Raw genomic sequence first — 25,180 nt, forward strand, 5'->3', positions numbered from 1 at the left:
TTTATTATGTTGGCTACAAAACTCATGTTGCATTTAATAAACAAATAGCATAACAGAACTTGGCTATCAAGTTTAGATATCCCCTAGGCACTACTGCTTCCCCAAATTTTCATAATTACTTGATTATGAATGGAATCATATGAGTTTGCTAAACTTGTCTTCAATTTACATTGTAAGAGATGAAGAGATTTATGTCATTTCAAGGTTGTTATCAATATTATCTTGGATTTCAGAACACCTAAGTTTAATTTCTCTAATTTTATGTAGATAACTAAAACTGGACACTGACTTACAACCCTAGAAAAACTCCAATATTTTACTTGTAGTACTTAGTATAGTACATCTAGGAATAAACTGACCCAATCTTATTTTAAAGAGAATCATGTTCAACAAGATTTCATTGCCTCAGCTGTGCTAATCTTACAGACTGGATATAGGTGACAGACACTTTCTAAGTGACACACACACACACACACACACACACACACACACACTTGTGAGGAATGTACCATTAACCCTATTTTTCAGATAAACAAACTGAAACACAGCATTCCAGCTTGCCCAAGCTCACACAGCTTCTAAATGGTAGATTAGAATGGAATTAGAATTCATACTCTCACTCATTATCTGTGATATCCAAATTTTGATAACAATAACAATTCTATTTTGTGGTTCTCATCTTTCAAATCTCCTTTCTTATTTTCAGAATCTCCTAAGTATATTTTTGTGGAGCTTCTCTTTTCCCCTACTCTTCCCATTACTGCTATTATTTTCCTATTTCTAGGCATCTAATCAAATAGAACCCACTCTAAACCAGAAATAGAAATGAATAGGACACAGTCAATAGGACATCCTACCCTGGATAGTGTCATGGTATAGTATTTGTGTTGGGGAAAGCAATATGAAATTGCTTAACTGAAATTCAACATACTTATATTAAAAAAATCAGAAAATATCTGAGACATTCCTTTTCTCTAATTGGGAACCTCTTTGGACCCCCTTTTGACCTCACTCCTCCTCACAGAATGAACACCACCATATGCTAGGACGACTAGATCTTAATCCTACCTCAGCCACAAAGTGCCTTGACTAAGACATCTAGATCTCAGTTTTTTCAGCTAAAAAAAGAATGACTCAAATAAGAAAATCTTAAGGTATATCCTAGCCTTAAAACTCTGTGATTGTTAGTAGTCGTGCATAATCTATATTAACACAACCAGTGAATAGGGTGTTTACAAATTCATGAGCTAATTTAGCCCATTTTGATCAGTGTTAATTTTAAGAAAGCCCATCTTTATATAGAGACAAAAATTGTCTTCCTATAACTTGTATAGGATCTGGTTTGGGTCAGGGCGTCCTGATTGTTGGTCTGCATTCCCCTGAGAACTCCACTTTCAATATTGTCTACCAATTTATTTCCTGCTATTGAGAAAATAAGTATACAAGTATACAATTCTTAACTTATACAATGTTGTTGACTTTAGGGCCACTTCTTCACAATTTTCCATACCAGCAAACATATCCAGACTGATTCTTCCTATTTCCATTTCTGCCTTTAATAATTTATTATTAACAGTTTTAGGGTTTTTGTTGTTGTTGTTGTTGTTGTTGGTTTTTTTTGTGTGTGTGTGTGTGATGCTGGGGTTGAACACATGCAGGGCCTCGTGTGTGCGAGGCAAGCACTCTACCAACTGAGCTATATCCCCAGCCCAAGGTTTTAGATTTATTGCCAAAGATACACATTAAATGGCCTCAATTTTACTTGAAAATATAATTTCATCAGAAGAAATCTTGACCAAACTTTGAGCATGCCCTCTTGTGGAGTTTTAGGTGCATAACTAGGCAGAGAAACAACTGGACAAGCACAGTTAAGCTTGAGAAGAAATGTCAAGAGAAAGTTCAAAATCTCAATATTTATTAATAAAACTGATAACATTTAGTATGCAGAATTTAAAAAATGACTTGAAAATCTAAATAAGAAGGGTAACCCAACCAAAATGGTCCAAAGACATGAACAGGTAATTCAGAGAAAAAGAAATATAAACGACTTGTAAATTTACTAAAAGACAATGACCAAAGAAATATAAATCAAAATCACAATGCAACATGATTTCAAACATATAATAAAATCTGATAATACTAAATACTAGTTAGGATATAGGGCACATGAAACTGGTAACAACTGGTACCTTTTCTTTTTTGTTCCTCCTTCCAATGGCTGAGTCCTCCTAGGGAAACTCACAGTCTCATGGGTGGCTGCTCTCATCAGTCCTTCTCTATGCCTGTGGTCAACTCTTTCTTTTATTTTCCACTGCATTCCTACTAAGATTTCTGTATTGCAGGTAGGAGTGTAAACTGCTACTTTTTTATTTTAATGTTTCTATTAGTTCACTATAGTTATACATAATAATGGGATTCATTCTGACATATTCATACATGCATAATTTGCTCCATTCTAACCCCCAGAAGGTTCCTTTTCCACCCCTCCTCTGTCCTCCTGATCCTTTTTCTCTACTGCTCCTTCTTCTGTTTACTCATTTTTTAAATTTTAAATTTTTTGTGCATTATATACACAAAAGTGGAGTTCACTGTGATGCACATTGCATAATTTGCTACTTCTTTTTTTTAAATATGTATATACTTTTAGTTTTTGATGGCCACAATACCTTTATTTTATTTTTATGTGGTGCTGAGAATAAAACCCAGTGCCTCAAGTATGCCAGGCAAGTGCTCTACCACTGAGCCACAGCCACAGCCCCTACAACTTCTTTTGTAAACAATTTGGTAAGTAAGCGAGGTATATAACTCACAATTCGATTCATAAGTATATGCCTAGAAATACATTCTATGGATACAGAAAAATATTAAAAAGGGCTCAAGAAAGGCATAACAAAAAGCTATAAACAACCTATTGATGGGAAAATAAAGTGATACACAAAGCATGACCATATGAAAATGAATAAATTGGAATAAATGTTATTGATCTAGCTTAAAACAAACCTTATTTATCCTCATGCAAGTGCCTTGAGACCCTTATCTTATAATCTATAAATATTATCTGGTATGTTTTAATCACTGTGCTTGGGTCCTTAGATCTCTTTGAAAAATCACTGAACTACACAAAGCTGTATATTTAGGTGGGTCTTGAGAATTCCTTCCTTATTAATCAGGCTTCCTATCATGAAGTTAAAGGAAATAAAAGCTACTCAACCACTTACGTGCTCTTTTCCAGCTTCAAACTAAAGCAAGAGTCTTTAACAGTCCCTTTACCATTAGCAGCAACAATGGCATCATTGAGCTAATATTGAGAACTCACTATGGAGCTGAAATTCTCTTTGATCTACTGGTTTGTTACAGTATCCTTGTGGTGTAGTGGCATGATCATACAGACAAACAGGCCTAAAGAGATTTAGTCACTTGTCTCAGGCTCTAAAACTGATAAATTATGCTGTATAATATTGAGAGGGGGTCAATAAACCAAATTTATAATAATAAACCTATAAGAATTATATTGACTGAAGAAATCTTGACTTTAAAGTAAGTTTAATCCTTTAATAATATTATCTAGACAAATATTCTAAATATTCACCCAGAGAGATATAACACTGGAATAATTATAACTGGGTACTATAAATAAATTGGGGGAAGGAAAAAAAAAAGAAAACTCAAACTCTGAGGAAGGCACTATGTGGGAGAATTACAAAGGTTAAGAATCTAGATGGCTGAAGTTCTGAAATGACAGTGTACTGATAAATCACAAGCTAAACAGATACTTCTGCTTAAACAGTATTTTGTTGTTTAAATTCTTCCAAGCAGTTGGCTTGGTAACTGCTCTTGACAAATTTCCTGCTGTTACAAGGCAAATCAGAAAGAAAGAACAAAATCCAATAGTTATATATGCCTATGAAACTAAACACATACAATGCATTAATTATTATCACAAATATTCATTTCACATATATTTATTGATCATCAACTCAGTACCAGGCATTAAGCAGGGCAGTTGGAATATAGCCATCAACATATCTGACAGAATCCCTGTTCTTGTGAAATCTTCATTCTGGCTAGAAGGAATTGACAATAAACATAAGAAATAATGAAATTATATAGTAGGTTACATTTTGGTAGATGTTATGAAAAGGAGGAAAAAATATAGAAGCAAGAATGAGTTCAGGTGGCCGAGTTATGAAGAAGGTGACTTGTGCAAACATTTCAGGAGGTACATGCATATGCATATCTGAGAAAATGTTCCAAAGAGAGGACACAGTAGCTGGGAAGGCCTGAGGAGGGAGTGCGCCTACACAACAGAGTGTCAGCAGGGAGTGAGGGAAAGGGAGGAAGAGGAGAGAGAGGAGGACAGACACAGATAACATCAAAAAGGTAAACGGGACTAGGGGCTGGCTTTTATCTTATATTATCCCTTCACTTAACCAATATGCATGACTTCGACTGTGGAAAAACATTGAATTTAGTCATTTTTTGCTTGGTAGATAATGAACACATGCCGTCTACAGTGTTCATGCACGTGCAGGAGCGTGTGCATGTGCATGCTCACACACGCACACACATTGCAAGATCAATTTGATCTCTGGTTAAAAATGGCAGAGAGAATGCAGGTCTACTTCCTCTCCTTCACTTCCATTCTAGCCACACTGTCCTCCTCCTACCTCAGCCCTTACAACTGCTGTTTCTTGTTGGACTGCTTTTGCTCTTGATGTTCAGTGTCCTTACTTTCCTTAGATCTGAGAAGAACTACTGCATTTAACAGTCTAATATCACAACAGAAAAGAGCATCTTGAAAATTCAAACGTAGAGGAACACAAAAATTTAACATGACTTTAAACAGAAAAGTATGTAAGCTTCTTTTGTTTTTGCCTTCATGCCTCACTCCTTCCCTGCTGTCAGTAGATCTGCTTTATTATTTTTTCCATCATAAAATAATAAAATTAGTGTTAGTCGCACCTATTATGCTACATTGTAACTATTGACTTAGCTGGGAATCATCCTATTCATACTGTAAATAGGTTCAGAAAAAGGACCAGATGATAATAGAAGTACTGGTCATAATAATAATAATAGTAATTATAACTGATTAGCATCCATTACACAGTATTCTAATATAACAAACTTATTTCACCTCAACACAACTATGGGCAATAAGCATTTTACTTTCTCTAGTTTACAGAAGAAAGTGAGACACAGAACACAAAGCATCCTACCCAAAGTTGTGTCACTAATGATTCCCACTTTCACAGTTAGCCAATTACTACGCTGCCTTGATTGCATATCTGCATCTCATCTGTCTGAATACCCAACATCTGATATACTGCGGAGCATGTAAATCCTTAACACATGTTTAAAGACATGAACAAATACATAAATTTTAGTTTTCCCTCAACTACTCTACTTTACATGCCTGTTTATGCTATCTCTGATTCAGTGGCTTCTTTGGCCATCCCCTCATCCATACGCTCTCTCTCTCTCTCAGTACCAGATAGGCTTTACAGATTTGTTTAACCTTGAACTGTTGGGTTAAACAAAATGTCTGTTTATGCACCTGGCAAGTCAAAAAACCTGCTTTCAAGGTTTCCATACACTTTCTCATTCTTAGCACATCATTTCAGGAGCTCCTCTTCAGCGAAAAATTTAACCAAGTGGGTGGTCCGACTGCATCAGAGGCCGGGGCTCTTAAAGAGAACAATTCTTTTTTCTTTCCCTGTGAATGTTTATTCTACACTGGCAGCTGTTTTCCAGGATAGATTAAGCCTGAACCCCCATCCCCTTCTCATATATTTCCCCAGTATCATCTTTGGATTTAATGTATCATATTAAAATTAATAAATAAAAACATAAAAATTAAATCTCCATACAGATGATCAAAAGGGTTCTATAAACATAAAAGCAAATGCTTCTTTATTTCTTCACAATCTAGACTTTGGACCCAGCACATTGAGTTCTACTCACTAAATAATCTGGAAGAGTTGCTGCTTAATAAGAATGAGGACACAGGGGCAAGAAAGGATTAAAAACAATAAGAAAAATTCTCTATCAATATTAGTCCCCATTTTCATTGTTTTCACAAGGAAATTGTAAATGCAAAACAGTGACTAATACAAGTCATCTGTTTATAATGAGTTCTGAAAAAAGTTTATAACCTAAAAGATTTGTATTTAAAAATATAAAATTCACCATATCAGATATGAATGTGTACAAAAGCACAATTAAAGGAAGGACTACAGATAAAGCCTTGCTTAAAATTTTTTCACTGACAATAGCCAAGCCCAGAAAAAGAAGTGTGCTCAAAATATCAAATTTGAGCATTCTACATCCCTCGTACTCTAAAAACTTGAATATAGACATATATATGATTCGAAACAAAATTTACTGATACAATAAAACTCTACATTAAAAACTTTTAAATTTACAAATCTCTCAAACTGACATGTCCTCAGAACCAATTTAAATTCAAGTAATTCACAGGATTTACAGGGCAATTTTTCAGAAGACAGAAAAGTTTTACCATTATAACAAAAATGTTACCTGAGGGAGGGCTCCATAATTCCATATATAACCTTTGTAAGGGAAGATATTCGCCGTGAAGCGTGGCTTGCCATCCTTTACATCTTGCTTAATGGGATTCAATGGCTCCTGGGTGGCTATCTAAGCAGATCACAGGGGAAAAGAAGGTGGAGGGGGATGTGAAATGATTATTCCTATACCCAAACAGTATTTCTTAAATCTGCCATTTTTCAAACTAAATTTTCATATTCCAACTTAATAATCAAAGGTGACTTAAAATAAAGCCAGTTCTTATTACTAATTTACAGCACTGTGTAAGAGAAAGCTGTCAGGAAAGGAAACAACTAATTATATATTTAGGAATTAAACTATTCATAAATTCCATTATTTCTAACACAAATAATAAAATCTTTAAAATGGCAAGAAAATAAAGATTAATCAACTTGCTTTTTTGTTACTCATCTTGGGCCTCTTATTACCAACAATCTTGAGTTATTGAAAAGATTTTCACTATATTCTCAGACTGAAAGCCTCTGCTGTATGATCTGAAATAAGTCAACAATACTCACTCTTGCCACTTTTATTGAACAAAACATCAGAAGTCCTTCCAATAGCAATTAGGCAAGAGAAATAAATAAAAGGCATCCAAATAGGAAGGGAAGAAGTGAAATTATTTCGGTTTCCTGGTAATACAATCATATATGTATAAAAGACTAAAGATTCCACCAAAAATCTGGTAGAATAATAAAGTAATGTAATAAGGTTACAAGATACAAAACCAGCACAAAAAATCAATAGCACTTCTATACGCTATCAACATTTTACACTTTCTAGCATACAGGTCTATTGCTTCCTTGATGAAGTTTATTCCTAAGTAATTTAGGTTTTTTTGTTTTGTTGTTGTTATTATTGTAAATGGGATTGTTCTCTTGATTTCTCTTTTGGAAAAAAATCAAAGGGGACACAAGTAAATGGAAAGGCATCCCATGTTCATGAATTGAAAAAAAAAATGCTGCTAAAATATCCACACTATTCAAAGAATTGTAAACTGGATTCAATTCAATCTTTATCAAAATTTCAAAGTCATTGCTTTAAAGAGAAATATAAAAAAAAAATCCTAAAGTTCATAAGTAACCATAAAAATACCCCTGAGTAGCCAAGGCAAATCACATACACACACACACACACACACACACACACACACACACACACCCCCCCCAAAAGTGAATGCTACCTAATTTCAAGCTATACCACAAAGTCAAAGTAATAGTGCAGCATGATACTAACAAAAAAATTCTGAAACAATGATCAGTAAAATAAATTAGAAAGCCCAGAAATGAACCCACATGTATATGGTAAACTGATTTTCAACAAAGATGCCAATAAAACACAAGGTTACAAAGACAGTCTCTTCAATAAATTTTAGTAGAGAAAACTGTATATCCAATTTGCAAGAATGAAACTGAACCCTGATACCTCATAGTTACACAAAAGCAACATAAAAAGGGTAAATATTTAAATGTTAGACCAGATACTATTAAAAAGAAAAAAAGGGGGAGGGGAAACTACACACTATTCTAGGCAATGTTTTTGGACTTGACTCTCAAAACATAGGCAATAAAAGCAAAAATAGGCAAATGCAATTACATCCAACTAAGAAGCTGTTGGTCAGCAAAGAGATAATAAAAAGAGTGAAAAGACAAACTACACAATGGGAGAAAATATTAGCAAACAACACATCTGCAAAGGGGTTGCTATCCAGAACATATAACAGGAAATTAATTAATTAATTAAAAAAGTAATCTAGCTAAAAAATGGACAAAAGACCTAAATATTTCTCAAAAGATATCCAGATGGCCAATAGGTATATGAAAAAATGCTCAACAATGCTAATCATCAGGGAAATCCAAATCAAAACCCCAAAAAGAGATCACCTCATCTCAGCAAGAATGGCTATTATCAAAAACACTACAGATGGACTAGGGATATGGCTCATGTAGTAGCTTGCTTGCCTGGTATGCGTGAGGCACTGGGTTCGATCCTCAGCACCACATAAAAATAAAATAAAAATATTGTGTCCACCTAAAGCTAAAAAATAAATATTTTTAAAAAACACTAGAGATAATAGGTGTTAGTGAGGATATTGAAAAAAGGAACCCAAGTGTGCGGTTGGTGGAAATGTAATTTAGTACAATACAGAAAAAAGTAGAGAATTTACTCAAAAAACTAAAAATAGAACTAGCATAAGATCCCGCAATAAACTCCTGAATATATAGCCAAAGGAAACTAAACTGGTACATGGAAGAGACATCTGCATGCCCATATTCATTGCAGTATTATTCACAAAAGCCAAGAGATGTAAACAACCTAAGTTTCCATCAACTGATGAATGGATAAAGAAAATGTTGTATATATACACAACAGAATAGTATTCGACTATAAAAAAAATGAAATCTTGCCATCTGTAACACATGGATAGAACTGGAGACCATTATGTTAAGTGAAATAAGCCAGGCACTGAAAGACAAGTACCACATGATTTCACTCATATGGGAAATCTAAAAAAGTTCATCTCCTAGAATTTGAGACTCAAACAGTGCTTGCCAGAGGCTGGGGAAAGTACAGGGGGTGGAGAGAGAGGAGTCATTGGTACTAAGTTACAGTTAGATAGAAGAAATGCTACTGTGCTATTGCACAGTAGGGCAACAACAGAAAACAATAATGGACTGTAAATTTCCAAAAGCTAGAACAAAGGATATTGAAAATTTTCACTATAAAGAAATGATTCATGTTTGCAGAGATAGAAATATTTAATCTGATTTAAACATTACACAATGTACAGATGTATGAAAACATCACATGGTACCCTACTAATATGTGTAATTTTCATGTTTTTATGTATCAATTAAAAATAAATGCAATATAACATTTTTAAAAAGCAGACAGTGGAATGGTGGTTACAGTCACTTGGCTGTGAGGGTTCTGGGTAGATGATGGTCAAAAGGTACGAAATCTCAGAAATGAGGAGTAAGATTTTGTTTTGTTCTTGACCTATTACAAAGCATAGTGAATATAGTTAATAATGTGTTGTATATTTCAAAATTGCCAAGTAAATTTAAATGCCTTCAGCACAAAAAATGATAGTTATTTAAGGTAGTACATATGCTAATTGGTTTGATTTAGTTTCTCCATATTGTATTCATCAATCACAATATCACTTTGTATTCCATAAATATATAAAATATAAATTGTTTACTTGCTATACAACTTTATAAAATGGTTAAAAGAACCCAATCTAACCAAATGATTTCATTTCTAAGTTACTTTTCTACCAAACACATTCATGTTGTCATTTAAAAACAAAACAAAAACCCATATAAAAAGAAGAATCAAACACCTTTCCCTTCTATTAAAATGTTAACAAAAATTACTAATAATTTTCTGAATACAGATTCAGAAAATTATACTTGCCATCACATCCCTAGTTATTGAAGACTTAAACTAAACAATGTAAGAGTCACAAATTAAATTTTGCTCAGAAACATAAGGGATCTTATCTAACTGAAGAAAGAACATAAAACACTGAAAAAAACTATTCTTGATAGAGTCATGTCTCATGGAAAAGATTAAAATTAATTTTTTTTTTTGGTAGTATCAGGATTGGTTCCAGGGAGGTGTTTTATCACTGAACAGTATCTCCAACCCTTTTTATTTTTTTGAGACAGGGCCTCACTCAGTTGCTGAGGGCCTCACTAAATTGCTGAAGCTGGTTTTGAACCTGTGATCCTCCTGATTCAGCCTCCTGGAGTCATTGGAAATTTAAAATAATTTTTTTAAAAACTCACTGTGTAAACAACAAAGGCTATTAGATAGTGTTAATAACTTAAGTTAGTCAGGAAAACACATTAATTACAGGCATGGTAAAAATCTAAAAGAGAATTAAGTCCCCGGAAATTAAAACTATCATTAACCTTAAATAAATGTTTCACTTGTGTCTATGAACTGAATACATCTCAAAATCTATTTAAGGAAACCTTGAAAATGTAGGAAGGATCAGCCATCTTGTCAAAGAAAAGGCGATGAAAAGTATACATATAACAAAGTACACAGACAAAATTAAAAAATTTTAAATACATTCTTAGTATCTAAAGTGTATTCTCAGCTTTGAATACTTTTCCTTCTTTAAATTTAAGTCTAAATGCATAACAATACTTTTAATTGTGTTCATTATAGTCTGTCAATCATCTAATTCAAAGTATTATGCCAAGCAGTTAAAAACAATGTAGATCACCGTTAAGTTAGCATTTCAATTTTCCTTAACAGAATATATCCATACCTCCATTTTAGCGTTTGTCCACCGAGGTATTTCTACAACCATATTAAACAAATTCTGTGGTTAAAAAAAAGAGAGAGAGAAAGATAAGCAGAACATAAAAAGTTTTACAGATCTCTTCTTTTTTCACTTGGAGAAACTTTTGCTAAATGAAAATCAGTAGAGACTTTAAAAACATGCTTTAGGTTTTGATCTCACAAAAAATGCTCAGTGTCTGCATCATTTGTCTACTCATGCCTTAATTTTTTTCTAAAAATGGGAGAAGTTGTCTAACACGAATGGCAGAATGAAAGCCTTTATATGTCATCTGACCCCTACTGCAGTGTTAGAGGTTACTACACAAAAGTACCTTTGCAATGTAGTGGCAGAACTAGAATGAAGTCAAGAAATGTGCTCTGATTTTCATTCTCCAGCTAAAATGGAATGAGAGACTGGGTCCTCATACACACATTCAGTCTCACACACCTCTCATCTCTGTCCCAGTCAGCATGAGGCTGGAAAGAAGATCAATTACATCACTTAAAAGAAAGTCCACAGAAAATTATTAAGTTAAATATTTGAATATTATAAAAGAATATTTATGCCAAGTTACAATCATAATATAAAATTAAGGATGTCAGCATAGGTAGTTAACAAAGTTCACAAAGAGTTAGATATGCCTTCCTAACCTTAGCAGGTTTAGCTAACAATATCAGACTCGCTAAAATTACAAAAGAACTATGTCTTCTTTTCTTACAACTGAACTTTGTAGAATTCTTAAACCAAGGAGAATGGGGAATAAAAACAATTTCCCACAACTTGCCTTACAAAGAGAAAGTCATAAGGTTCAAGGTGATTTGCCTGCCTTTTTATATCTGTAACCAATGAGTGATCAGGAAGGAGCAATGGTTTAAAACAGCATTGCTCCAAGTGTGGTCCAGCATCAGGGCCAGTCTGCAAACAGGCTGGTATTTGGCTCATTTAAAAATATTGTAGCAAATTGACAGTAATTTTTATGTCTGTTGAATCTAATCATCCAAAATTAGAACTTGATGACAATAAATGTTGGCGAGGATGTGGGGGAAAACGTTCATTCATACATTGCTGGTTGGTACTGCAAATTGGTGCAACCACTCTGGAAAGCTATATGGAGATTTCTCAGAAAACTTGGAATGGAACCACCATTTGCCTCAGTTAACCCACTGCTCAACATATACCCAAAGGACTTAAAATCAGCATATGCAGTCACATTAATGTTTATAGCAACTTACTTCACAAATAGCTAAGCTACAGAACCAACCTAGGTACGCTTCAACAGGTGAATGGATAAAAAAAAATGTCACACATGCACACTGGAATATTACTCAGTCATAAAAAAGAATGAAATTATGGCATTTGCCGATAAATGGATGGAACTGAAGACTATCATGCTAAATGAAATACGCCAACCCCTAAGAACCAAAGTCCAAATGTTCTCTCTGAAATGTGGATGCTAACCCACAACAAGGAAGGGTAGGGAAAAGAAGAACAGAAGTACTTTGGATTAGAGAAAGGGGAATGAAGGGAAGAGGATGGGAATAGGAAAGACAATAGAACGAATCAGATATAACTTTCCTATGTTCATATATGTGAAGTTCCACATCATGTTCAACCACAAGAATAGAATCCTAATTAGAATAAGTTATATTCCAGGTATGCATAATATGTCAAACCATACTCTACTGTCATGTGTATCTAAAAAGAACAAATAAAAAAAATTACAACTTGAATTACATTGTTCTAATTACTTATTTGGATTGTACTTTTTAAAAAAAATCATTAGCTCACAACAGATAGAAATAAACCAAAAAACCAGTGAACATTTGAGTAATTTAATATACTTAATCATGCCACACATCAAAATTACCTGGTGAGCTTGAAAGAATTAGGAAAAAATAAAAAGAATGCCTAGAGCCCCACCACCCACCTATTTGAATTCCGTTGAGCTGGGGTGGAGCCAGGACACTGCTTATTTTTAAAATCTTTCCAAGCTATTTTAATATACAGCCAGAGTTGGCTTAAAGCACTGCTAAACAAGTTCCTGAGGGTTTCTTAGTGAAACACAAAAGCTATTAATTCAAAGAATGCCATTTTTTACAATTAAATATAAAAATACATTAAGGCACAAAAGTAATGTTGGTTTTATCAAGTTTTTCTAGAGAAGACTAAATATTACAAATGGCAAAACTGCAAACCCATTAAGGAAGTAAACAAAGCTGAAAATGAATTCTCAACAGTGCTCCTCAGAAGTAAGGCTCATACCTATCCTAGCAACGGTACACACAGTCCTGCTGTTATGTTTCATTTTCTATGCTCTTTCATGAGGTACCCCTGCACCTGTTTAAATATGTCTGAAGAAGCTGTTAAAAAGAAGAACCAAAGTAAATGGCAGATGTTCACATAATTTATTCATCCTTGAAAGCCTAGCTATAAGAGGACAAATGCATGTGGATGAGTACTCAGAGATGACAGAGGAGACCATGCTAGTGACAATCGTTTCATACAATGACACCTACCAAACCACTCACAGACTTGAATTAGGCCAAAAGAACAATAGATGAAGAATAGGTTTGAATTTTAACCCCAAAAGCCACACTCTCCTTCATCATTTGCTCCTGATCACTTCGGGCTTATTCCTAGCCTGCCTTTCTTCTCTACAGCTAAAATGCATTTGGCCTGTAATTTTTTAAAGTCAATGTTAGTCTGGTTTTCCTAAGATTAGTGTTAATTATAAACTGACAATGGCCTGCCAGAATTTATTAGAAAACCAAAAAGATAAAAGGAACTCAAATCAAATCAGAAAGCTGTGCATATGGCAGGGCCATTGAACTTCTTCTTCAGCCAGCCCTTTTCTTTTCCTCCATTTTTTTCCATGTATTTTTGTTGCAGAAATAAAAAAGAAAAACTAATAATATGAAAAGAGAGTCACTACATTTTCTGTATTTTGGGAAAAGCCAGGAGGGGCAAGAGAAAATCAGCCTTCCTTCTTCTCTCTTTCAAATAAACATGTATTGGATGGTCTCCAACATAGAAACTACAGTGTAAGAATTTTTAATTTGATTGTCTGAACACAAAATATATATTTCTTGTCACTGAAATAACTGTTTCAGGTTAATATACAAGTTGCTAGGAACTATAAGGTCTCAAGTCCCTGAGGGTCTGTTTGCCCAACATCTGGGGTAGTAGTTCTCGAACTTCATGTTCAGGATATACATTAAATACTTGCTAAGCATGTAGTTCATCCAGGGCCCACGAAGTAGTGATTCTGATTTAGCAGCTATGGGATGGGGCCTGCAATGTGAATTTCTAATAAGTGCTCTAAGTGGTTCCAGGGTAGAAACACTAGAGTCAAAAGTTTCAGTAAGGATAGAGAATAGAAGGAGATAAGGCCATAAAAGTAAAGAGTGATAAGAAAAGCTGACTGGCATCAGCACAATAAAAGGGCACCCAGAGTAGGAGATGGGAAAAGATGTCAATCAAATGATCTGGTCCTATGTGAATAACTATAAAAGTTTTGACAGTCACACAGTTGAAAGATATATTTGGAATATATTTATTTTGGCATTTAGTTGATGTAACTTTTTCTTCTCCTGTATTCCAAAAAGACAGGTTTCTCAATTCTGATAGTTGCTCTCCAACTATCTTCTCTATTATAATTTTTAACAGATTAACAGACCAATTTTCATGACATACATTTACTTAAGGTTATCTACTGTGATAATTTGCTACTAAAATCTGGGTTCATGCTTTGATTCTCTAGTTTTTTTCACTTAAAAAATGAAATGGTGATCTGGGGCTGTAGCTCAGAGGCAGAGCACTTGCCTACCATGTGTGAGGCACTGGGTTCAATCCACAATACCACATAAAAATAAACAAAATAAAAGCATTCTGTTCATCTACAACTATAAAAAAATTAAAAATAAGTAAAAATAAAAAATGAAATTAGTAATAAAGTATCTAGAAAAGTCAAATTCAGAGACAGGAGTAGCTACAAGGGGCTGGGGGAGAAGAAGTTGGAACCCACTGCTTGATGGGTCTAGAGTTACACTTTGGGATAAATACATGGTAGTGATGATTGCACAACATTGTGGAAGTATTTCATGCCAATCAACTATACACTTTTAAAAGGCTAAAATGGCAAATTTTGTATTATAAATATTTAATCACAATAAACAGTATTAAATGGTGCTTTCTGTCCTAGCTGCCTTAAAGAAAGATTACAAAAAAAAAAAAAAAACCCATGCATATGAAAGTCTTGCAGGGAAAACATTTAGACGTACTTTCACAAATCTAAACGATCATCAAGGCCTTTAAGAGACAGTAAAAAAGTGATTCTCAGAAATAAAAACTTTTAGATATACCTCAGATTCATCATTTCGTGCTTTCTTTGTAGGAATGCCATTTTCCTATAAAAGAAAAGATAGCATTTATGATTGTAATATTTCACAAAATACAGATGCACTGCACAGCAATAGAAGTATGCTTACTGTATATCCATTCTAATACAGAGGCTGTCCAGAAATCTGACTCAACAGAGAACCTACCAAATGCCCACATAGTCTTTCCTTCAGTATTAGCATCTCCAGTGAACACAGCATAGATGTGTTTTATAAAATAAATTATCAGAAAAGCTGAATCTATTTCAAGTATATTTTCCAAGGTTTTATAAAATAAGCAAAGGCTCTGTTCAGTCTTAAAGGAAAGACTGGCAATTTCCAGTGATTACGCTTAAAACAGTCATTTCATTATTGAAATGAAACTCCAGGGAGCATGACTAACAAGCCATGAAAGTACTCGCTGCACCTCCTGCCTGTGAATTCTACCAAGGTGTGATTATTACGCCTCCACTAAGCATTTTTAAATTAAACCAGACTACGTGGTGTGTTGGGAAGGAAAATCATGCGACTCACAGACGCTCATCCAGTATACGTAACATTTACACACCAAAACGACTACTAATGAGGAAAACAAACAGAAAAATAATTACTCCAGGTCAGCCCTGAAACATTATTTCTATTACTAAAACTCTACATCCCAAAGTATAAGGTACAAAAATTCCAATCCCACTGGCTGAAATTTAGGGAAACCTATTCAATTTTGTCCAATCCTGAATCTCACATTCACCCAAATCCATCCTCTTTGGAATATTATGCCCACCAAGATGTTTCCATATCACTTTCTTCTAATTCTATCCCTGCCTACTACATGACTTCCTATTATTGTGGTGTTATTATAAGGTACACAGATTTGCCATGGTATACCCCAACAATATCACTCACTAGTCAACTCTTTGTCCTACACTTCCCTTTTAGAACTTACCATTATCTGATTGATTTTGTGCTTGTCTGTCTCCTCCAACTGAGTGTGAATGACACTTAAACACTTCCACTGCACAAGCAGTCCCTGAAATAATGTCTGCCTCATAATAAACATGCGATGATTATTCATTGGATGAATAAATGAATGAATGAATGCTTTAGCCAAAGCAAAGAGAGGTGTGGGGAAGAGAGGAAAAATTCAGGTTTAATAGTTCCCTGGCTAAAACAAAACAAAATACATGGACACACATACACACACAGAAACACTGAGTTATTTCTGCCATCTCTGGTTTCTTTATCTCTACAGATTATGTGACCCCTTGTCCTGTAAAAACACTTACAGTAACAAACAAGACATTGCATGAGAGAAGGGAGGTAGTTCTTGGAATTAAAGCACCTAAATTCAACTCCACCTCCACAATTGTCTATATATGTAACCATGTAAGGTGTTTAACATCATTAACAAAATAAAGGGAATCACAGTAGTTCCAAAAGGATTGAGATAATGCTGTGCACAGTGCCTGGCCAAGTACCACAAGCACTCAACAAATCCTACCACTGACCCTACTGCCACTATTAATGACAATTTGGTACTCTTTGCTAATGCCACTTCAGTGTTCCACAAACTCAGTATCATGTGTGATGTTCAGCCTCTAAGGTGACTAATACCCCAAAGTTATTAGTATCAAAATGCCCCAGTGCATATTTTTGAGGCCTTCTCAGTTCTCCCTACAATAGGTTCCTCCTATTCCTCCTCAACAAATATCCTTTATACCCATACAATTGTCAACTGACTAGGTTCTATTCAAACATTACCATGGCCACCTCCTTCAGCCCCTGGCTTACTTTTCTAGTTCTTGATTCAGAACCGTCAAGGAGCTCTGTGGTCAGAAATGCCACTTTAAAACTTGGCTCCGGCACTTATCTGCTATGAGATATTAAGTCAATAAAATGCCTGCAGCCTTAATGTCTTGGAGAAAATAAGAGCAACCCACAAGGATTAAATAAAATAGCATATGTTCATATAGTGGTTAGCAAACTGAAATAATCCAAAAATTTAACAATATCATTATTACTAAAATTATAAGCCTCTTGTTAATTTCCTAAGTTATTACCTTTAATCCTTATTTCCTACCAGATTGCCTAAGTTTATGAACCACTCACATCATTTCCTCCCAATCCTTTCTGGAAGAATACTATTTTCATGCAAATTTTAATTCGTGAAGGAGACTTGCAATCCTGTTATGACTCCTCAGTTTCTCCTCCTGATTAACAACCACATTCTTTTTTTTCAAGGGGCTTTCAAAAAAAAACATCTTATGGCAATACTAGCACTACCTATTTTCACCCCCAAGACAAGTTAAAATAATACCTCTTTCTTAGAGTCCACCTTCAGAGGAATATCATGAAAGGGGGAAATGTAGTGACCAGCTACATTCTCTGTAGAGAATAAAAACACAGAATTAAATCAATGGACACACTGTTCTTTATAACAATAATATCCTCATCCTCTTTTAAGTTTACCCAACTTTTTCAAATTAGCATTAACTCCTGATTTAAAGTTTAATTCAACTTTTAAAATTTGTTCCTATTTGAGGACCAAAGAAAAATATATACCAACTAAACAGTACTAGGTTGCTGAAATCATTTACTTATTCCTGTGACCTAACACACCCCAAACAGAAAATACCTACAACAAATTAAAATCCAAACTATGAAAAAAATTCACTTTTGAAGAGACTCATTACTAAGTGAACTAGACTAAAACTGACAACAATTTCCCTAGGAGACCTAGTAACAGAATTCCCAATTTTCACCTATAATGCATAAGAAGAAAAGTCCATTTATTGATTGGGGTATTTATTTTTATTGGTGTCAAGCTTTTTTAATTCTTTTTCTTTTTTTTTAAAGAGAGAGAGAGAGAGAATTTTTAAATATTTATTTTTTAGCTTTTTGGCAGACACACTATGTTTGTTTGTATGTGGTGCTGAGGATCGAACCCGGGCCACATGCATGCCAGGCGAGCACACTACCACTTGAGCCATATTCCCAGCCCTTGAATTCTTTATATATCCTGGAGATTAGTGCTCTAGTTGATGTATGTATAATAAAGATGTTCTCCTACCCTGTGGGCTCTTTCTTCATGTTTGTTTCCTTTGCTGAGAAGAAGTTTTTTAGTTTGAGTCCATCCCATTTATTAATTCTTGATTTTACATCTTGTGGTTTGAGTCTGGATAAGGAAGTCAGGACCTAATGCGACATGATGAAGATTTGGGCCTACTTTTTCTTCTATTAGGTGTAGGGTCTCTGGTCTAATTCCTAGGTCCTTGATCCACTTTGAGTGGTTTAATTTTATTTTGTTGCATACGGATTTCAAGTTTTTCCAGCACCACTTGTTGAAGAGGCCATATTTTTGCTAATATATATTTTCGGCGCCTTCAATAAATGGGCTAAGGAACTGAACAGACACTTCTCAGAAGAAGATATACAATCAATCAAAAAATATATGAAAAAATGTTCAACTTCTCTAGTAATCAAAGAAATGCAAATCAAAACTACTCTAAGATTTCATCTCACTTGAGTCAGAACGGTAATTATCAAGAATACAAGCAATAATAAGTATTGGTGAGGATGTGGAGAAAAAGGTACATTCATATATTGCTGGTGGCCCTGCAAATTGGTGCAACCAATCTAGAAAGCGGTATGGAGATTCCTTAGAAAACTTGGAATGGAACCACCATCTGACACAGCTATCCTACTCCTCGGTCTATACCCAAAGGACTTAAAATCATCATACTATAGTGACACAGCTACATCAATGTCCACAGCAGCTCAATTCACAATAGCTAAACTGTGGAACCAACCTAGACGCCCTTCAACAGATGAATGAATAAAGAAACTGTGGTACACATACACAATGCAATACCACTCAGCATTAAAAGAGAATAAAATTATGGCATTTGCAGGTAAATGGATGGGGATGGAGAATATCATGCTAAGCAAAGTAAGCCAATCCCCAAAAACCAAAGGTCGAATGTTCTTTCTAATAAGTGGGTGCTGATCCATGTCAGGGGAGGAGGGGTTGTGGGGAGAATGGAGGAACTTTGTTTGGGCAAAGAGGAGGAGGGAGGGAAGGGGAAGGTGTTTGGGGGCAGGAAAGATGATGGAATGAGATGGACATCATTACTCTAGGTATGTGTATGACTGCACATATGGTGGGACTTGACCTATACAACCAGAGAAATGAAAGTTGTGTTCCATTTGTGTACAATGAATCAAAATGCATTCTGCTTTCATGTAAAACTATTTAGAATAAATAATCATATTTTTTAAAAAGATGAAGAAAGATTCAATGGTCTCACCATGGAAAGAAACAAATCATTTATTTCCACTCAAAGTGGTTAAGAATATTAAGCTTAAAACAAAACAAATTGAACACCAGAAACTACCTTATCTTAAAAGTTATATACCGAAATATGTATTTAAAATACTTTTAAAAGTATATATTATTTAAACAAGTGCAATGACCCAATATACAGTTGCATTGAACAATATCTGTTTCTAAAAGCTAGGCTTAATACAACCATACAAAATTTTCATTTAGTAATTTCTTAAGTCATGTAGATTTTAATTCTGTACTGCTCTCTCTTTAGCAGCTCTGTCTTGTTCTACTTTCTTTTGGATCCCTGGTATCTAGAAAACTAGCTGGCATGTAAATTGACATTCAATAAATATCTGCCCAGAGAGGATTCGTTGAATAAATATCTCCATTACTATTTCATTTTTTCCCTTCCAAACTGTTAATTTTTCTTTTTCCACCCTGACAGCAAGGCAACTTCTAAAGAACATGCGTATAAGGAAGAGATAAAATTGAAGCAAAGCATACAAAGAGCAAAGTCTATAAAACTTTGGCTATGACCTATAAGCCTTTTTCACAAATTAAAAGGATAAACCTTAAAAACAAAAATTTCCCTAATGCATTCCATATCCAATTTCAAATCATTTACTTGATTTTCAAAGTTATCTACAATCAACAAAAGAACAAAATAAATAACATTACTAATTTTTGAATGATCATTATTAGTCAGTGATTAATTATCAAATAAGTGAATAAATTGTCAGTGTATAGACTTAGATAACCATATAGATTAGAAGTGACTTGGATCATAAAATAGCATTCATAAATAATAATGAATTAAAAATAATAAAACAATTGTTACTGGAAAAAAATAAATATATCTTTAGATCTCAGGTAAGGATAATGCTTTAATGGGTAATATTCTTGTAAATCACTTTAATTTTTCGAAAGCTTAATTTTCTCAGTAGTTTCTTCCATTAAGTAATGCACACTCACAGAGGTGTTTAAATACGCTTAAACATAAAGGAGTCCTCCCAGCACACTTAGTCATTTCCCCTGGTACACAAAGGAAGGATGAGAACCAGGCAAGTTTGAGAAGCACTGTTTCATGTGTTGATTTTTGACAAATAGGATGTTATAATTTAAGCTTCCTTTCTTGTTCAACTTCTATTTTTCCTTATGCTTCTAATTACCTTTCTTGAATTATCTGTCACAATCATATCTACAAATTATTCCAATACCTCACAGATACCATCAAAACCGGAATCCTCTCTGGAGCCCTCTGTTTTTTTGCTGTCATCTGGATTTGATGTTTTATTGGCATTCTAAGACCTTTGGTTTTCTGGGTCCCATGCAGTTATCTCTTTTAGTTCACTTCTTTGTTTGGGGGGACCATTCCCTAACATGTGTTCTCTAAAAACAACTGCACATGAGTGTGTGAAAGATCTTTATTTGGTCCTTACCCAGACTGATGGCTGGCTGGGTAGAGAATTCTAGGAGGGAAATTATGTTCTCTCAGAGTTTTGAAGGCATTACTCCCACAGTCTTTAAGCATTCTCTGGTGCTGTAAGTCAGATAACAGTTTGATTCTCATCCCTTTGCAAGTGGCCTGCTATCCCCCTACTGCCCAGCCCTCCAGTCACTTTCTGGATCTTCTTCACAGTCTCCATTTTTCTGAGATTGCACAACAAAGTGAGTGGGGGTCTGATACTTGGGTCATTTGATTGTTAACTCTCTCCTATTATCCCTTTGATAATATCCTCTCCATTGTTGTATCTGTTCTTTCCTTTTAAAACTCACATTAGTCACATGTGAGACATCCTAGAATTTCCATGTCTCTTCCTTTTATCTCCTTTTTCTATTCTGATATTTTGTTCTATTTTCTGATAAAAAATATATACACATAGATTTACTTTCTCTTCTGATTCATCTATATTAGTTTCTTAGTCTGCTCTGACAAATTATCGAAAATTTTGTAGTTTGAAACAACACAATTCAGCTCACTGTACTTTCTGCTGAGGTTGTATTTTTTTAAAAAAAATATCATATTTTAGTTTTCAAGGGCTCAATTTGGCTATTTCTTCATCTCCTCTTTTTCCTTTTGCATGGGTGCCTTGGCCTTTAAAAAATATTAGAGAACACCCAATAACTTCGAATTCAAGTTTTCTTCTTTCTGCTTTCTATTTTTCTTATTTACCTTGTAAGTTTTCCTTAAATTAATTCACTTGGTAAATATTTACTGAACACATATTCTATGCCAAGCACTACTCTATGTACCAGGAATACAAATTCCAATGCCCTGTTCTTATAGAACTTGCATTCTAGTAGGAGAACAGAAGTAATGAATATGTATATACTATAGCAGTATGATAAGCATTCTAAAGGAAAACAAACCAGGGTGTGTAAAGAGTGACTAAAGGAAGGGGTGATATTTCATACTGAATGATCAAGAAAGATCTCCCCGATAGGTAACATGTCAGCACAGACCTGATGGAGTGAGGGGGTAGGTCAAGCAGACATTCAGGGAAGAGCACTGAAGGCACAGAAAGCACAGGTGTTGAGGAGAGCACTTCTCAGGTTATCTGAGAAACAGCAAGGAGGCCAGGATGATAGGAAGCTGACAAAGGGAAATGTGGCAGGCAGTTAAACCAGAGGTGTAGACCAGTATTTGATCTTGTGTACCAGTAAAGATTTCAAATTTATTTATTTTAGCATGAAATAGAAAGTCACTAGGATTTTGAGCAGAGTCTGAACATTTAAAAAGATCAGTGTGTTCACTGTAATTGTTTTATTTTCTGGTAAGATCCAGAAATTTAAAGAAGTTTATAGATCACAAGATTTATATTTCAGAGCGCTTCATTTAGGAAACTAAGCTGTTTTTAAGAGGATTAAAAAAAAGGAAATCAAATTTCTTTATATTCACACTATAGCCATTATCTTTTAATGTGTCAATTTGAGTTCTATATGGGCAAACTTAAAAATTAAAAGGTCATGAAAACTTATTCATAGGAAGGTTTACTAGGTTCAAATATATAGCACATTCAATGTCATATTCTACCTATTACTCAAATTATGCACTTAGAGAAAACTTACCATAATTTCAACACAAGCCTATGCTTACCATAAATGATAAAGCAAACTGATGAAGAACTACATGATTCATTCTCAGTCTACGTAAAAGTATCTTCAACTATGCACAGCACTGTTTCTCTAAATAAACCAGTTATCTACCCCATAGTTACAAAAATTCAAATTATGGAAAACACAGCTTTTCCCTATCCTGTAGGAAAAGTTTAAAATCTAAAATGTTTATTATCACAAAAAAACAAACAAAAACATCCAAAATATCAAGGAACATTAACATGCAGTGGTAGGTGTTTGATCTCATATACACAAATTTAATTTCATTATTGTTTTACAGTTAAAGATTACACAAAAAGACTGTAGGGCAGTACCCACTAAAATTCTGAAACCTAGAAATAAAGTGGAACATTTTCAAAATATTGACTTTTACACATATTCTATTACCTTTCACCCTTCTTGGAATCTAGTGATAAGATTTGTCTAATGTCTTAACACTGAAAAAGAAATAGCATATATTTAATATCTACTGTGTGTAAGATACTGATCTTTACACACAGTCTGATTTAACTGCCACAGCAATTCTATAGAACTATTAGTGCTAGACCCACTTTACAGATGGAGAAATTGAGCTAAGGGACACCATCTGAGCTATGAGATGCCATGTAGTGGTTAGTTGAGCCAAGACTTGTCCAAGATGGTGAAGTCAGGACTACAATCTAATGGACCATAGTTGCTTCTAGAAGTTGTAGAAATTGTCCTACACAGTACTTCCCAAAATAAGTTCCATGAAACTCTAATATCACTAAGATGTTAGCAATGTTCTGTGAAATAAGTATTCTGTGGTTCAAAAGTGTGGGACAATTTATGTCAGAATTTACTAGTACTTTAACATGTATAATATTATTCTACAAGAAGGCAATAAAGTTTTATTCATAAAGCAATGAGTGTTTTAATTTGTTAAACCATGAAATATTTTGTTTAAAAGAAATCCTAATAATGAGATGCTTGTGTTAAAGTTATGGAACAGAATGGAAAATGATGTAGTCTAAACTTTTCATTCTATGATTTAATAAAATGAGGTACAGAATGGTGAAGTGATACAAGGCTGTGCAGCAGGTTACTAACAGGGCCAGAGCTGTCACCAAGGAGGCCTGATGATCCAGGATGCTCCTTCCCCTGAATCATCCTGTCTTACTTTGATACTATTTTCACAAAGTTATACCAATTTTTTTTTAAAAAAAGAATTATATCTATCAATATTCTCCTAATGGCACAAAAGAGCAACCATTTACAGAGAGGAATCTCAAAAATGTTGTATCACTCACTACACTGGTATTTCAGAGATTTGAGATATATCTGGGATTGTGGAAAAACTTCCATTTTAATAATGTGGAACAGAGCCAGTAGTGTTATACCATGTTTTATTTTGTTTTTGTTGTTGTTTTTTCCTCTTTAAAGTGAGACAGAATTACTTGGGAAGGTATGTACGGATGCTGGTACTATGTTTCCAATTTGAAACCAAAATTTTTTAAAATTGACATATACTATTTGTACTTATTTATGAGGTAGAGTGTTATAATTCAATTCATGTATACAATTCATGTATTAATCCTATCAGGGTAGTTAGCATTTCCATCTCCTCAAACATTATCACTTCTATGTGTTGGGATCCTTCAAACCCATCCACCTAGTTATTGTGACCCTCTTTACAAAAAAGAAATTTGTCCATTGTTTTCCCATGAACCCACTTACCCCCAAGCATCTTCCTATCATTTTGTCCTACTCTTTCCAGTCAGTAGTAAACAGTCCTTTGCCAAGGCTGCCATCTGGTGGTTAGCTCAGGAATTATTTAATCCAACATACCTTCTCCAATTAGAATCTCACCATTTGGACTCTCCCCAAAACCATACTCCCCTTTATTCCAATTGCTGCTCATATACCTCAGTAAGACTTCTTTTTTCTTACCTGCCATTTTCTCAACTGAGTGAAAAGACATATATATATATATACTTAAGTAATTCTTACTTATGTAAGTCACAGAAAAATCAAGGATTTAAAGTACATTTGCAGCTAAAGAAACCACAAAAACAGGCCAACAGACTCCAAAATAAGGGGTTAGAGGTCTTGCAACAACTGAGACCATTAGGATCTCTATCATTCATCCAGTGCCTTCGAGGAATACCAGTGCCAAGAAGGCCTTGGGTGACGATCACTTCAAGGCAAATTACTTCCTTATACAGTTGAGGAAACTGTCCCTATGAAAAAGGAATGTAGCAAACACTAGCCTAACAGTACACAGCAAGTTAAAGGCAGAACGAGAATTAAAGCTTAGAACTCTCCAGTCCAAATCCAGTGCTTGTTCAACTACACTGTGAGCTCCAGACTTCTCTGCACTTTTTTCTCTGCCTCTCTTCAATCAAGATTCAAGTAAAACATATTTAGTGTTTTTATATTCTCATTTATGAGTTACATTAATATTATGAATCTCTTGAGGGCAGGGACCACGATGAAACCTCCTCTGTGCCATGCCTACCAAATCTAGTACACTTC

The 25,180-nt window shown here is 34.5% G+C and overlaps 1 protein-coding gene across 2 annotated transcripts in view; it reads right to left on the bottom strand.

Annotated features, from left to right (window-relative positions):
- The window catches only part of Ppa2 (inorganic pyrophosphatase 2), a 73,147-nt gene that overhangs the window by 46,119 nt on the left and 1,848 nt on the right, over positions 1–25,180 (bottom strand). For both annotated transcript variants that reach the window (XM_026404662.2, XM_026404661.2), the window contains exons 2-5: positions 17,561–17,628; positions 15,232–15,276; positions 10,856–10,909; positions 6,541–6,660 (exon numbers count right to left, since the gene is read on the bottom strand). In XM_026404662.2, coding sequence (XP_026260447.1) covers positions 6,541–6,660; positions 10,856–10,909; positions 15,232–15,276; positions 17,561–17,628 — 287 coding nt within the window. The remainder of the gene's footprint in view (positions 1–6,540; positions 6,661–10,855; positions 10,910–15,231; positions 15,277–17,560; positions 17,629–25,180) is intronic.

This window comes from Urocitellus parryii, chromosome 10 (assembly GCF_045843805.1).
Source record: "Urocitellus parryii isolate mUroPar1 chromosome 10, mUroPar1.hap1, whole genome shotgun sequence".
NCBI classification, from domain to species: domain Eukaryota; kingdom Metazoa; phylum Chordata; class Mammalia; order Rodentia; family Sciuridae; genus Urocitellus; species Urocitellus parryii.